This window comes from Lissotriton vulgaris, chromosome 1_1, assembly GCF_964263255.1.
Source record: "Lissotriton vulgaris chromosome 1_1, aLisVul1.2, whole genome shotgun sequence".
Classification (NCBI taxonomy): domain Eukaryota; kingdom Metazoa; phylum Chordata; class Amphibia; order Caudata; family Salamandridae; genus Lissotriton; species Lissotriton vulgaris.
Genome location: NC_141685.1, coordinates 791,098,045 through 791,111,243, shown reverse-complemented (window position 1 = coordinate 791,111,243; position 13,199 = coordinate 791,098,045). Strand labels below are relative to the sequence as shown.

At 46.5% G+C, this 13,199-nt stretch overlaps 1 protein-coding gene across 1 annotated transcript in view; it reads left to right on the top strand.

Moving 5' to 3' along the window:
• The window catches only part of FAM20B (FAM20B glycosaminoglycan xylosylkinase), a 172,082-nt gene that overhangs the window by 16,294 nt on the left and 142,589 nt on the right, over positions 1 to 13,199 (top strand). The window contains exon 2 of the mRNA XM_086956370.1: positions 6,452 to 6,959. Within this exon, the coding sequence (XP_086812496.1) occupies positions 6,583 to 6,959 (377 nt within the window). The 5' untranslated portion in view covers positions 6,452 to 6,582. The remainder of the gene's footprint in view (positions 1 to 6,451; positions 6,960 to 13,199) is intronic.

Sequence of the window (13,199 nt, the reverse complement as noted above, 5' to 3'; positions counted from 1 at the left end):
AATGAAAGAAGGAAAGCGAGGCCGTGTGTGTTCTTCTGGTATCTGGTTAGGTGCCTGGTGTTCAAAGCAAAATGTTCTGCTGTGTTCGCACATTTCAGAGGGCTTGCCACGAAGTTCGTCCACTTGTATTGTGTTGTGTTTATTGCTTGCGGAGAGGTGATTTTTTGAACTTTATGATAATGACCACAAATCATTTTTTGGGCGAATTTCTTGCAGCTTTTTATCATACAGTTACAATTTAGTATGTCGATGGTCGGGTGATTAAATCCTTTAAATAAGGGTTATTGAAGATACAAAGCTTTACATCCTCAGTCGGATCCCTTGATACCCACGCGGTGCTTTTCATTCTTTGAATGGCGCGCTCTCCTTCCGTGAATTATACTTCTTTGAGCTATAAGGAGGATCATGCAGGATCTGCTATGTTGCAAGCTGGGACCAACCAGGAATCCCGCTGTCTGCTCTACTTCCAGAAGGGATTACCGACAACGCTGATTTGAGCTTTTCGGTCCTGATGGTGATTGTGAACACAATGACAGGAGTGTGACCCTACCGTGTTAGTTCACTGAGGACATGTTGTGCATTTAAATGGGCTCTATTTAAAGCTGTGCGCCATCCTGGCTCGTGTCACGTTCTGATCTCTGCGCGTGCTCTGCGTTTGCATGCTATAGATCTTTGGCACAGTATCCTTGTATTGTATCCATATGGCGTGCTCACTAAATGAAACGTGCATAGCTCATTTTTTATCTGTTTGCGCTGTGTGATTAGTCATTTTGATACTTCAGTGAAAAACACGTCTTCAATATATTTTATAATTTCTACGAAGCACAGGAGTAGAATTGTGCCTCGGTAACTCGCCTTGTGATTTATTGCGCAGCTGAAAAATAGGAGTAACTGCGTGTGCGAGTCTGACAATAAAGAGCAGAGATTCTCGACTGTACTGTGCTACGTGCACACGTGCGATGCTCTTTTCAAAATATAGTTTGGCCTGCCGGTGTCTCTGTGGAAAGTAACTGGTGCTCATGTAAAACGCTCCAATACATTCCAGCAGAGTTCGCACTATATAAATCTGCAAAATATATGTAAGAAAAAAATTAAGCCATGCTTCCGAATCCCTATTTCATGGGTGGGTGTGTGGGAGCCTGAGAGGGGTGGTGGTGGAGGTTAGGAGAGCGGAAAGACGAATAAACCAAAAGTGCACTTGGACATCTCACTACTCCCCTCCCTCCAAGCAGTCATTTGTATTTATTTCTTTGTGGCAGTGTATTGAAGAGGAAGGTGCTTTCCAGCACATGACCAAGGAGAGGCTGGAGAGCCGGCGTTGCGCATGAAAGCAGGGGCTCTTCTCGCCACTGACTTGCATACGATGCTGACAAGCGTATTTATTCAGGCATGGTGGTGCCCAAACCCGTCAGTCCGCAAAGTACTGGAAATGAATACATGATTTGAATGTTCAACCACGTCCGGCAGAGGTGCAGTTGCACCAAGTAACTCCCTCTGCCCCTGGCTGCTAGGTTGAATTTGCATGTGTGCGCACCGTGACGTACTCTGATATTTATTGCCTATTATTGATACGAGGCAACGTTCTGTGATGGTTCCAGGCTCCATGGATTCACTTCCTCCTTCCTGGCACTCCCAAGGCTTCAGGGCGCTGCCTTGCTCAATGATCCGCAGTAGCTGTGCCCCATGCCCCTCCAAGCGGGCGAACATGTTGGCTTTTCAAGGCACGTGCCAGGCTCCCTCAGCAGAAGCGAGGGCGAACAAAGCGATACAAAAGGGGATGGTGGACGGAGCGTTTGAGCAAATCACTCACCCCTAGTCAACTGATCTAGGTTTACTCCATCACCATTCTTTAGCTTACTCAGCCACCCCAGTTTAGACATGGCCATATGCAAATCAGTCTGACCCTATGCCTCATGGGAATAGTCCAGCCCGAACTGCCAAGCCATGTCTTCCTTGGACTGGAAACAAGCATTCTGGGACCGGTTTCGGATTCATAATCCTCATCAGCCAGGCTATCTTGTATCCAGTGGCCAAGTGAGCAAGGGACTCACGTCTGAGCACACCCTGCCAACTTAGGGTGAACAAAGCGATACAAAAGGGGATGATGGACGGAGCGTTTGAGAAAATCAAACACTCACCCCCAGTCAACTGATCTGGGTTTAATCCATCACCATTCTTTAGCTCACTCAGCCACCCCAGTTCACTTGGCCACTGGATTCAAGATAGCCTGGCTGAATAGGATTATGAATCCGAAACCGGTCCCAGTTTGCTTGTTTCGGGTCCAGGGAAGACATGGCTTGGCAGTTCGGGCTGGACTGTTCCCTTTTGTATCGCTTTGTTCGCCCTAAGTTGGCAGGGTATGCTCAGACGTGAGTCCCTTGCTCACTTGGCCACTGGATTCAAGATAGCCTGGCTGATGAGGATTATGAATCCGAAACCGGTCCCAGGATGCTTGTTTCCGGTCCAGGGAAGACATGGCTTGGCAGTTCCGGCTGGACTGTTCCCATGAGGCACAGGGTCAGACTGATTTGCATATGGCCATGTCTGAACTGGGGTGGCTGAGTGAGCTAAAGAATGGTGATTGATTAAACCCACATCAGTTGACTGGGGGTGAGTGTTTGATTTGCTCAAACGCTCCGTCCATCATCCCCTTTTGTATTCCTCAGCAGAAGACCTTAGATATTGTTTGTGAATAAAGAACAAGAGCAAAGCTTTACACTCCACTGCGTAACGTGTGAGGTGACGCAATGGGTGACAGGAGCCCCTTGGGGTGCCGGAGGGCCCCCTAGCTCTGTGCCCTGGCCTGAGGGCTGGCTGGGTCCGGAAGGTGGGGGACTGCCTCCATGCACTTTGCAGTGGGGGCCATCATGTTCCTTACGCCACTGATGCAAACTCGTACCTGGGGTCTTTAAGAAAACCTTTGTGTAAAACTGCGCCAGGGTCGGCAATCGAAGAATGAGTAATTAAGAGTGGAATCTGTACATTTGGGTTGGAATCCCCTGGTCACCCCTTCTTTCCCTCTGCAGTCGACGCTCCTAGGGTCTCACGCGGTCCTTGGTAACTTCCTGTCCAGCAGGGGGGCAGCTCTTCCTGTCCAGCAGGGGGGCAGCTCTTCCTGTCCAGCAGGGGGGCAGCTCTTCCTGTCCATGAGCCATCCCCGTCCGCTCCAAGGATGCTCTTGGAGTTTTCCAGATTACACAGCATTGCTAGTTTCGGAATTTATTTTGGGGCATTACCCCAAGACCCAACATTTGATGGGATGTGGTCAGAAGTGCGCAGCAATGCAGAGTTGAAAAGTGCACTCACAATATCCCCGGATCTCGGAGACTCAAAGTTCTGAGCGGTATGCAATGTGTACATTACACTGCCATGCATTTGTTTACATGAAAACTAATTCAATGGTCCCCATTTCTTGAGTCAGCCACAAAGAATTACACACTATATTTTTCTTATGGAGTATACCAGGCAAAAGTCTGTTAGATGTACCCTACACGGATCCCTGAATGTTGTATGCTGACAGCAATCAGGAGTAAGTGTAATCAATTGTGGTATCTACCGTCAAGATGTTACCGTCCTCAATGGACACAAATGTGATACTTCTAAAGTTCAAACACTGCTCTCGGGTGGAAGAAGCTACTGATTTGTGCATCTAAAGGCTTCAATACCTGCCCCTGGTTATCGAATCAATGAGTAACCTGCTTCCTTTCAGGAAAGTTTTAAATCATGGGGCCTCACTTATGAGTTATTGCCAGCAGGCAGCGCCGCAGGCCTTCCTGCTGCGCTGGCTGACGGCAAATGAAAAGGGCAGGAATGCGCTGTATCTGCCAGATACAGCGCTTTCCTGTCCTTTTCTCCTGGGATTGCACACAATGGACTGCTGTGTGCCAATTCAGGCACCTTTGCACCATGGTGCAAGGGTGCCTGCATTGCGGGATGATTGTTTTTATGAAGGAAGGTTTACCTTCCTGCACAAAAATAATCACAAGAGACTTTTTCCTCCGAATGCAGCTCACATAGAACAAGCATTGGCATAGCCAATAGGTCTCGCCTTTGGAACCTTATAAGTATTTAGTTATGAAGTACAATATAATTGGTGCAAAATCATCAACTGTTGCATGGCTAAACACTTATAAGGTCTCAAAGGCGAGACCTATTGGCTATGCCAATGCTTGTTTATCCTGCTACGATTTTGTATTGTGTTCTATGTAAAGCTCGAGAATACTGTAGGGTGCTTTAGCACAATCGAAAATCATTTTGATAAATAAAGGGCAGTACACGCCTTCTTCACTTTACTTCAGAGCAATATTATGGATACATACTCTCACTGAGTGTAGGTGCTCAGATGAAGTATTGATTAATTTGTCACTTTCACTCCCAATACTTTACTGGTGACACATAGGGGGATGCCATATCCGCTCTAGTGCTTGTGTCAGAGTATTACATTAAGAATTTGTTGTATGTTATCACTATATTAGTTATTTCAAGAAAGTTGGTGTAGGTGCTACATTGTAGTTCGAGGCAAAGTAAAATGCCGACAGAGTAAAGCTAGAAAGGCTTGAATTTGCTTGCTTCAGTTGTACCCTGTGGAAAACTAAAGCTTTGGACTTAAAATACTTTTTGAAGTCCTCTTTGTTATTTTAAAATGTTGATTTCTTCATTTAATTGGTAACAATTGTTCTTGATACCAAAAGGGCAGAGAAATGTGAGGGGAAATTCCTTGCATTAGCTATTATCTTCTTAGTCCTTGTCTCTTTAGGGTCTATATTTTACAATGCGTAAAAACTTTACTTTAAGACTTGTAGTGAGGGCTGGGATTTGTTGCGCACATTGCTATGTTAGCATAGGCTTATTAGAAGTTTAAACGCCATTTTACCTCTTGCTGCTTTTTGCACACAACACTGCATATAGCTGTTGTAAATTAGGCTGCTTGAATTTCTTCACATGAGAGGCTTGTTTTCGACATCTAGACTTACATCGCGACCCTAGTCTGCACAGCGAGTGCCAAAGCCTCTAAGGTTATCATAACAAGGTAGCTGCTGTTCAGGGTGATCGGCTCACGTTTTAGACATATCATGCATGCAGCTGCAGTCTACTGGGATTCTGGTGCCTTTAATATTGCACTGTAGGCATGATTTTAGGCACTTGGAAAAATTCTGTTTTCCAGAGAGAGACAGAGCTTTTTGCAGATCCTGATGCGATTCACTCCTGCTGATCTTAGAGGTATGTGGTCCCCCACACAAGCCTAAGAGACCTTCTATATTTTATAAAACATAATTCCTAGCTAGGGAGGTGATATGCTAGACACTATAAGACCTGTTTTCACGATCATTGTAATATGATTTCTCCTTTTGTGTTTTATGGAATTGTAACAATGCTGAGAATATTATTTCTAATCATATGTCTGCTTATGTTAGCAAAGATACTGCATCTTGGAGCACGTCGTTAGAATAAATATTTTAACCTTTCTCGTTTCTCCTTTTTACTCCTGTTGTGGACTGGTATGAGAGTATAACGAAAGAGTGTTCTTGCTTCTCACCATTCCTGAGTATAACCTAAGATGCATGTTCTGGGTTGTCTAATCATTGGTTCCTTGGCTATAGGACGAAGAGCTAATGTGACACTGATGCTAGTCTGTTAGGGTTTCTAGGTACTGAGGTGAGGTTTTTGGTCCACCACAATTCACTAAGGTCCTGGGTCTCTGTGCACAGTTCTGTGTAGGAGCAGAATCCCTGCAACAGACTAGTAGCTGCTCACACTCAAAATAGTGGTGTAAGTAGTGCTAGTGGGCTGCTGTTAAATCTGTTGGGTAGACTTTCGACTTTCCATCAGTGAGTCAGGAGCCACTTGGTTAGAATAGTAACTTATCTATCACCTGTCGGACCCTTAGGCATCACATCCTGTAGTTTGTCAAGGGTTCATTCTCTCTCCGACTGTAACTATCTTTGTGTCTTATCCTAGCGCAGATGCAACACCATTACTAAACCTAATGAACTTCTATCATTCACTCCCACCATTCCAAACGGGTCAATCATAGAGCGATTGGGCACACAATGGATAATACAGCCATTTATGTTCTGGAACCCTTCTGTAACTCGTGGTCAGTGAACTTAAAAAAAATGTTTGAAAAAAGCAGAATGGGCATAGTTAACAATTTGCAAGAGTATCCAGGGTGCAAACAGTAGGAGTATTAAAAGTTTATAACAACAGATAACAATTGTCAAATATAACCAAAGCATGCATTTCTTCCACAAAATGAGAAATGTGGACTTTTACTTTCCTCTTAAAGGAAGGACGTCTTGTTATATAATAAAGTCTTAGAGAACTGCTTCTGTTAAAATTTTGTCTCCACTGCTTAGGTTTTAACTGTGTATTTGCTACCCTGAATCACCAATTGCAAACTGTTTTAGTATTTCTTGTCCTCAGTTCACTTCTCTACATTTCTCCCCTTTAGGATCACACATTATCCTGCCACAATGATAAAATGCCAGTCCTATTCTTCTTCCTGCCCTGTGGATTAGAACAACAATCTTATGTCTCAAGGAAATTGTGGAAGAAGGTGGAGTAGAAGGCTCTGGGGCCGCAATGAAGCTGAAACAGAGAGTTGTCCTGCTGGCCTTTCTCCTGGTCGTCCTAATATTTGCCAAGATTTTCCTCCTAGATAACTGGGACACATCGGCTGCCAACAGAGAAGATCTGCGCTCGTTCCACCGCATGACTGAGAGTCTGAAGGTGTCACTGGATCCACGCCTTGATCACACGCTTCAATCCCCATGGGAGATTGCTGCACAGTGGGTGGTACCGAGGGAAGTGTACCCAGAGGACACACCAGAGATGGGTGCTGTTATGCATGCCATGGTTACAAAGAAGATTGTGAAAGCTGATGTGGGCTACAAGGGCACACAGCTAAAGGCTCTGCTGACACTGGATGGTGGTCAAAAAGTGGTCTTCAAGCCCAAGAGGTAAGTACAAACAGTGACTCGACTACTTTGTTTAAAAAAAAAAACAGGGCTCCCAAGCTATGGGGTTGTCGGCTAAAGGCTTATCTTGTTCTTGAAAATTTGTTCTAATTAAATTACACCAACTAAATGAGTGGCACAATAATCTATGATTGCTATTTTGTGTGTGTGGGCGGGGAGCGGGTTGATACAGTGATAATTCCTATGACTTGGTTAGAGGGATATGTGTGCAAAAGGCTGTCTATAAAATCCAGAGCTAGGGACCCAAAAGCCCGCACTTTGTCCATTCCCAACTGCGAGTCTGAGCTATAAAGGCACACATTTAGATAATCACATGGAGGCAGAAAGATATCTTCAGTACGGTCTTGTTTATTTTGTGTATACATACCCATGTAACATCCTTGAGATTGTCAATCATTGTCAAATGGGAATGCATGGGCGTAGAACCTAAGTTATTTGAAAAGACCATTTAGTGTTCCTAAATTACCTCTGCTTTGGATTGTACTAAAATGTCAGTATGCTGATGAAATTGGTTTGGTTTGGAGTATTTTAAGTGTGCTGTTTCTTCCACTTCTCATGTGGTACGCTTGTTTGAGCAATGGAAATTGCACGTCTTCAGAGGATTTTTTTATGTCATTAGGTCTCGCTACCGATCGTAGCGAGACTTATTGTCGCCGTGTAGCTCGCGAAGTGAAGACAGGAGAGGTGCACAAGCTTACCAAAGTCATTGCAGTCAATGGCTGTGACCGCGCGCTTTAGGAGACACGCGCTGTGAACACGTGCGCTTTGTAAAACACGCGCTGTGAACACGTGCTTCTCTTCTCGCGCTGTCCCTCACTTTCACAGCGCGTGTCTCCTACAGCACGTGGTCACAGCCATTGTCTGCAATGGCTTTCATAAGCTCGTCATCAAGTTGCCCCTAGACTCAGTTAACACCCCCTGACCCTGCCCCCACTACTCGGCGGCAGAACTTGCTGACGGCGCTGGTGCGGCACGAGCGCATACAGACAACCTGGGCTTGCACCAATGAGCTGCTCTTCTACGCCAAGCGTGTGAGCACGGGACTGGGGCCGACGGATGGAAGCTGCAGGCAAGTCTTTATTTGTTCCCCTGTGAAATGGCTGGAAATGTCCTCATTCTGTTTTCTATTCAAAATAAAAATGTCAGGACATGTTCGTTTCTCGGGAGTACTGCCAATGTCCAGGCGGCCTGCTCCCCCCTCCTTAAACTTGTAAACTCCGGGGATGGTTACTGTGTGGGGGACACAGGTCGTGACGTCACTGCAGCCACGACCTGGTTCATATACTCTGTGCCCCCCGCCCCCCTTCATGTGCTTTCAGGGGTGCTGCCCTGCTCGGGGTATTTATTCCAATGTCCAGGCGGCCTGCTCCCCACCCCACACCTTAACATTGGAAACTCCAGTGGTGATGGGGACACGGGGTATGGTCTCTTGACTGAGGAATACAAGTTGACTTGTCCACCGTCTCTCCACACACAGCATGGCCACTGTAGACCCCTAGCACCCGGACGCTCTCCTCTAGGCACTGCCTTGAACTTGGCGCTGTCTTAGTGGCGTCGTCATCCTCCGGAGCCACTCCTGGTACCAACCCCTGGAGAGACTCCTGGTCCAAGCCTCCAGAACGACTCTTGGTACCAACCGCTGAAGAGGCTCCTGGTTCCAGCCTCTGGGACCACTCTCCAGAATCAGTGTCTTTAGAGTAACTACCGGGTACCAGCCTCTGGAGTAATTCCTTGTGACCCGACTCAGTAGCGACTCGCCCCCTGCCAGTCTCCGAGTGACCCTTCTCTGCCACCGTCCGCAGCGGTACGCTTTTGCATTCACCCCCCCTGCTGGCTCTTTTCTTTCTCCGTTTTGCAGTCTCTGTATTTTTTGGGTTCCTCCCGTCTCTCTGGCTTGGATTTTAATTATTTCAAGACGAAAACATGTGTTCTCGCAAAGACTGGGCTCGGCGCAGGCTGAAGCATACAGACTGGCCCCACCCCCACCTCTTCCTCTTTCCATCATCTTTTGGTTATGGAAAATGTCAAATCCCGTCACTGCACATGACCCATTTAACAACTGGTGTGAGGGCGTGTTCAACGCCCCTCCCAGCCCCTCACAAGCTTCTGCATTCCGGCTCTCGCTGCCTTGAGAAGTCTCGGGGACACCCGCCTCATCTGGCAGGGGGTACACTCAACGAGTGAGCCTTTGGGGCCCCCCCATCCCCAGGGCACATTGTCACCAACCGACAAGTTATGGGAATGCGGGACCCACTGGCCAAACCCCAAGACATGAACCCTCTGGTATGGTGCTTTGCACCCAGACTAAACCCTCTGGTATGGTGCTTTGCACCCAGACTAAACCCTCTGGTATGGTGCTTTGCACCCAGACTAAACCCTCTGGTATGGTGCTTTGCACCCAGACTAAACCCTCTGGTATGGTGCTTTGCACACAGACTAAATCCTCTGGTATGGTGCTTTGCACCCAGACTAAACCCACTGCTATAGCGCTTTGTACCTAAACCCACTAGTATGGTGCATTGCAACCACACTAAACCCTCTGGTATGGTGCATTGCACCCACACTAAACCCTCTGGTATGGTGCATTGCACCCACACTAAACCCTCTGGTATGGTGCATTGCACCCACACTAAACCCTCTGCTATGGCGCTTTGTACCTAAACCCACTGGTATTGTGCTTCGCACTCACACTAAACTCTCTGGTATGGTGCTTTACACCTACACTAAGCTATTGTCGTTGTAAATTACAATGTCTTTTATTTATGTTTTAAAACCCAAAATAAAAGGCATAGCCATTTACAATGCCATTTGCTCAAACTTGCATAACTGCGAGACCTATTGCATTGCAAATGCTGGTTTTATTTTGACAATGCACGCACCAAAATGTTGCAAGAGTGATCTGTCAGAGTTAGAAGAGCTGGAATAGCCATATGAATGAGGAGCTGGATTAGAGGGTTCGCCACAGATGAGATTTAGGAAGCTTAGGAAAGGCCAGTCTTATGTTATTCAGCATGAGAAAGATACTAATAATTTTCGCATCCTAAAATATTTTGATAAGCTTTGGTATTCTACATTCAAATTATTCTGGTACTTTTATGTAAATATTTGAATGTATAAAACCTATATTGCTGCCTTTTGTCTTCTCAAAGTAATCAGCTACCCTTGTACTTTTTTTTAAATTAGTGCTTTGTTGCCTTTGTTCAACGTAATAAGGTCCATTTCTTTTTATTGGGGTGCCTTTTTTCTTTATACAAAGTATACCCGATACACCACCAAATGTGGTATTTGCTGAGTAGGTTTTCCAGAGGGTATGTAGAGTTCTTGGATGCAAGCTAACTTCTGTCATCTGAGCAGCTTGTCTTAGGATGCTTCCAGAGGGAACCTACTGAAATCAACTTCTCTGTATAACCAACCACCTTAGGAGTTGGGAGCCATATGCGTCCAACTATCTGACGCCTGCACGGCGTATATCCCTCATAGTGCAGTAAAAGATAGCACTATCGGACAATGACAACCAGCACCCCTGGGTGTGTTTGAAAAAATATATACCCCCAGTGTGTATCCCTTGAACACTCTATACGCACCTGTTCATTGATAATCTCGATCTTTTGCGTTCTGCCCCTACTAGCTCCCCAGCGGTGCACTGACTGCGCAATCAACTTTCACACTACCCAGGCCTCAACCAATACCAGCCGGCTCATTCACGCTCTGAGCTTCCACATTCCTCCTCTAGTGTCTCTTCAGTCGCCCTTGCCGTAGTCTGCACATAGGTAATATATAGACCCCAAAAATTCTTTGGTGTGCTCCTGGGAGGCAGCAACTCACTATAATGTTCTGATTGCGTGGAACGGTACATCATATCTTGTGTCCACTGTAGCAGGGTTGGGACCGGCCCTCTCATCCAACATATAGCTACACGCCTTTTGGCTATGAGCAGCCCCATATCCACTAGTTTGCGCATTGCTCTAGGTAGGTCCTTCGAGTATCCCAACAAGGCTAGCAACAGATCTGGTGTAAGTTCGGCCTCTACCACCTTACCTAACTCCACAAATACACTTTTCCAAAAGGAATGGACTCCCGGGCACAATCATGCCAAATGAAGGAAGTCCGCAACAGGCGAACTGCACCTTTCGCATCTCATATCTACACAATCGTTCAGGAGTATAATATATTCTATTAAGATATTTAAAGTGGACACGTCTTTGTCTACCGCGCAGTGACACTTTTTTTGTCGCGGTACAGCAATAAGCCCACCTGCCATCGTCCAATTGAACATCTAGGTCACGTTGCCATGCAAGTCTGGCAGCTGTATACTTATGCGTCCTATGTGACATTGCTATCTTGTAAATAGCCGTTACCATTTTCCTGGGTGATGTGCTCTTGATAACATGCGACAATTCCAGAATCTCTGATGGTTTTTCCAAACCTTCGCCTAGCTGTGCCCTCAGAGCACTCCTCACCCTATGGAATTAGAAACTGGTTAGAAGCGAGACTCTACCCAACGTACTTGTCGCCTGCTCCAGAGTGCAAACCGTCCCGTTACAAAATAGATCCCCTGCTACCTTCATGTTCAATTCTTGCAATGCCGTTAGAACTCCACGCTCCGTATATGGCCTCCGCCATCTCAGCCACTCTAGTGGTATAGTCGGAGAATACAACAATGCGCCCAACTTGATTCTGTAACAGCCAGTTCCACGCATGTATTGTAGTATTCAAGGAATCCACTATACCTGTCCTGCGGTCAACACACTTCATTATTGTTGCAGGTAAAGGAAGGGGCTCAGCAAAGAGCCGCTCCATCCGCAGGAAAGCGATGTCCGTCCCTCCATGTATTCAAGCATGCAACTGTGCAGCTTGCGCCGCCCTATAGTAGAGTTCTAGAACCGGAGCGCTTAGACCCCCACAAGTGGTATGGCAGTGTAAGCACTCCACTGGACCCTAGCTTGCTTTCCTGCCATGCCAATTTTATCATCAATTGCCTTCGCCTGAGAAAAAAGGTACGCGGAAGCACCAAGGGGATATTTGTGAAGAGGAACAAGAATCTAGGTAGGACTATCATTTTCATAATAGAGATACGCCCCATCAAGGACAATGGTAGTCGACACCATAGCTCAACCTCCTCTTCCAGTCGTGAAATAGCCACGCCATAGTTTTCTCTGAAAACTATCAGAATCTGTGTGCAGCCGAATACCCAGGTATCTTACGGAGTCAATCGTCCACTGCAACGGGTATTCCATTTCAAACTCCCATGTAACTGATGTAAGTGGGAACACTAGGGATTTATCCCAGAGTCCAGACAGCGTGCCAAATCTGACTACCTCCCTGACAACTGGGGCCAAATTAGTCTCCGGATCCCTTACATACAAAAGCGTGTCGTCCGAATAGGTGAAAACTATTATTTTATACGTCGGGAAGCCAATGCCTTCGTTCCCATGGTACTCCCTCAAGGCACAAGCCAAAGGCTCCGCCACTAGAGCATACAGCAACGGGGACAATGGGCACCCTTGTCTGGTGCCCTTAGTAATATTAAAAGAAGCTGTGACCAAGTCACCAATCCGCATTCGGGCCGTGGGCTTAAAATAGAGAGTACCCAACAACTGCAAAAACACCGTCCCAAGCCCCATTCTCGCCAATACTTGCTTTAAAAACGGCCACTCCACAGAGTCAAATGCTTTTTCCATATAGAGGAAAACAGCCACCTCTTTGTTTTCCACGCGAATGTGTTGCATCATGCCAAATACTGTATGAATATTATGAGTAAGATTCCTAGCCGGAATGAAGCCAGCCTGCTCCGGAGCCACCAGAATATGGCACATCAGAGCAAGCCTGGTGGCCAATATTTTCGCAAATATTTTAACGTCTACATTGAGCAAAGACAAGGGGCGGAACGACCTGTACTCGTCAAGAGACTTGCCCGGCTTAGGGATGGCCACTAGCATGGCCTCCCACATGGAAGCGGGTGCCGTGCCCGTAGTTCACATATCAACGAACAGGGCTGCGAGGTGCGGCAACAATTGCTTCAAAAACATCTTCTAGAACGTAACGATCAAACCATCTGTTCCTCAAGCACTACCTGCTCTCATGCCGCCGATCGCCTCAATTATCTCCTCTCTCTCGATCGGGTGCATGAAAAGTTCCCTATGCGAGTCTGGGAGGAAGGGGAGCCGTATACATTCCAAATATTCCGCTATCTGGTCATCCGACCCTGCCGACCTGGAACTA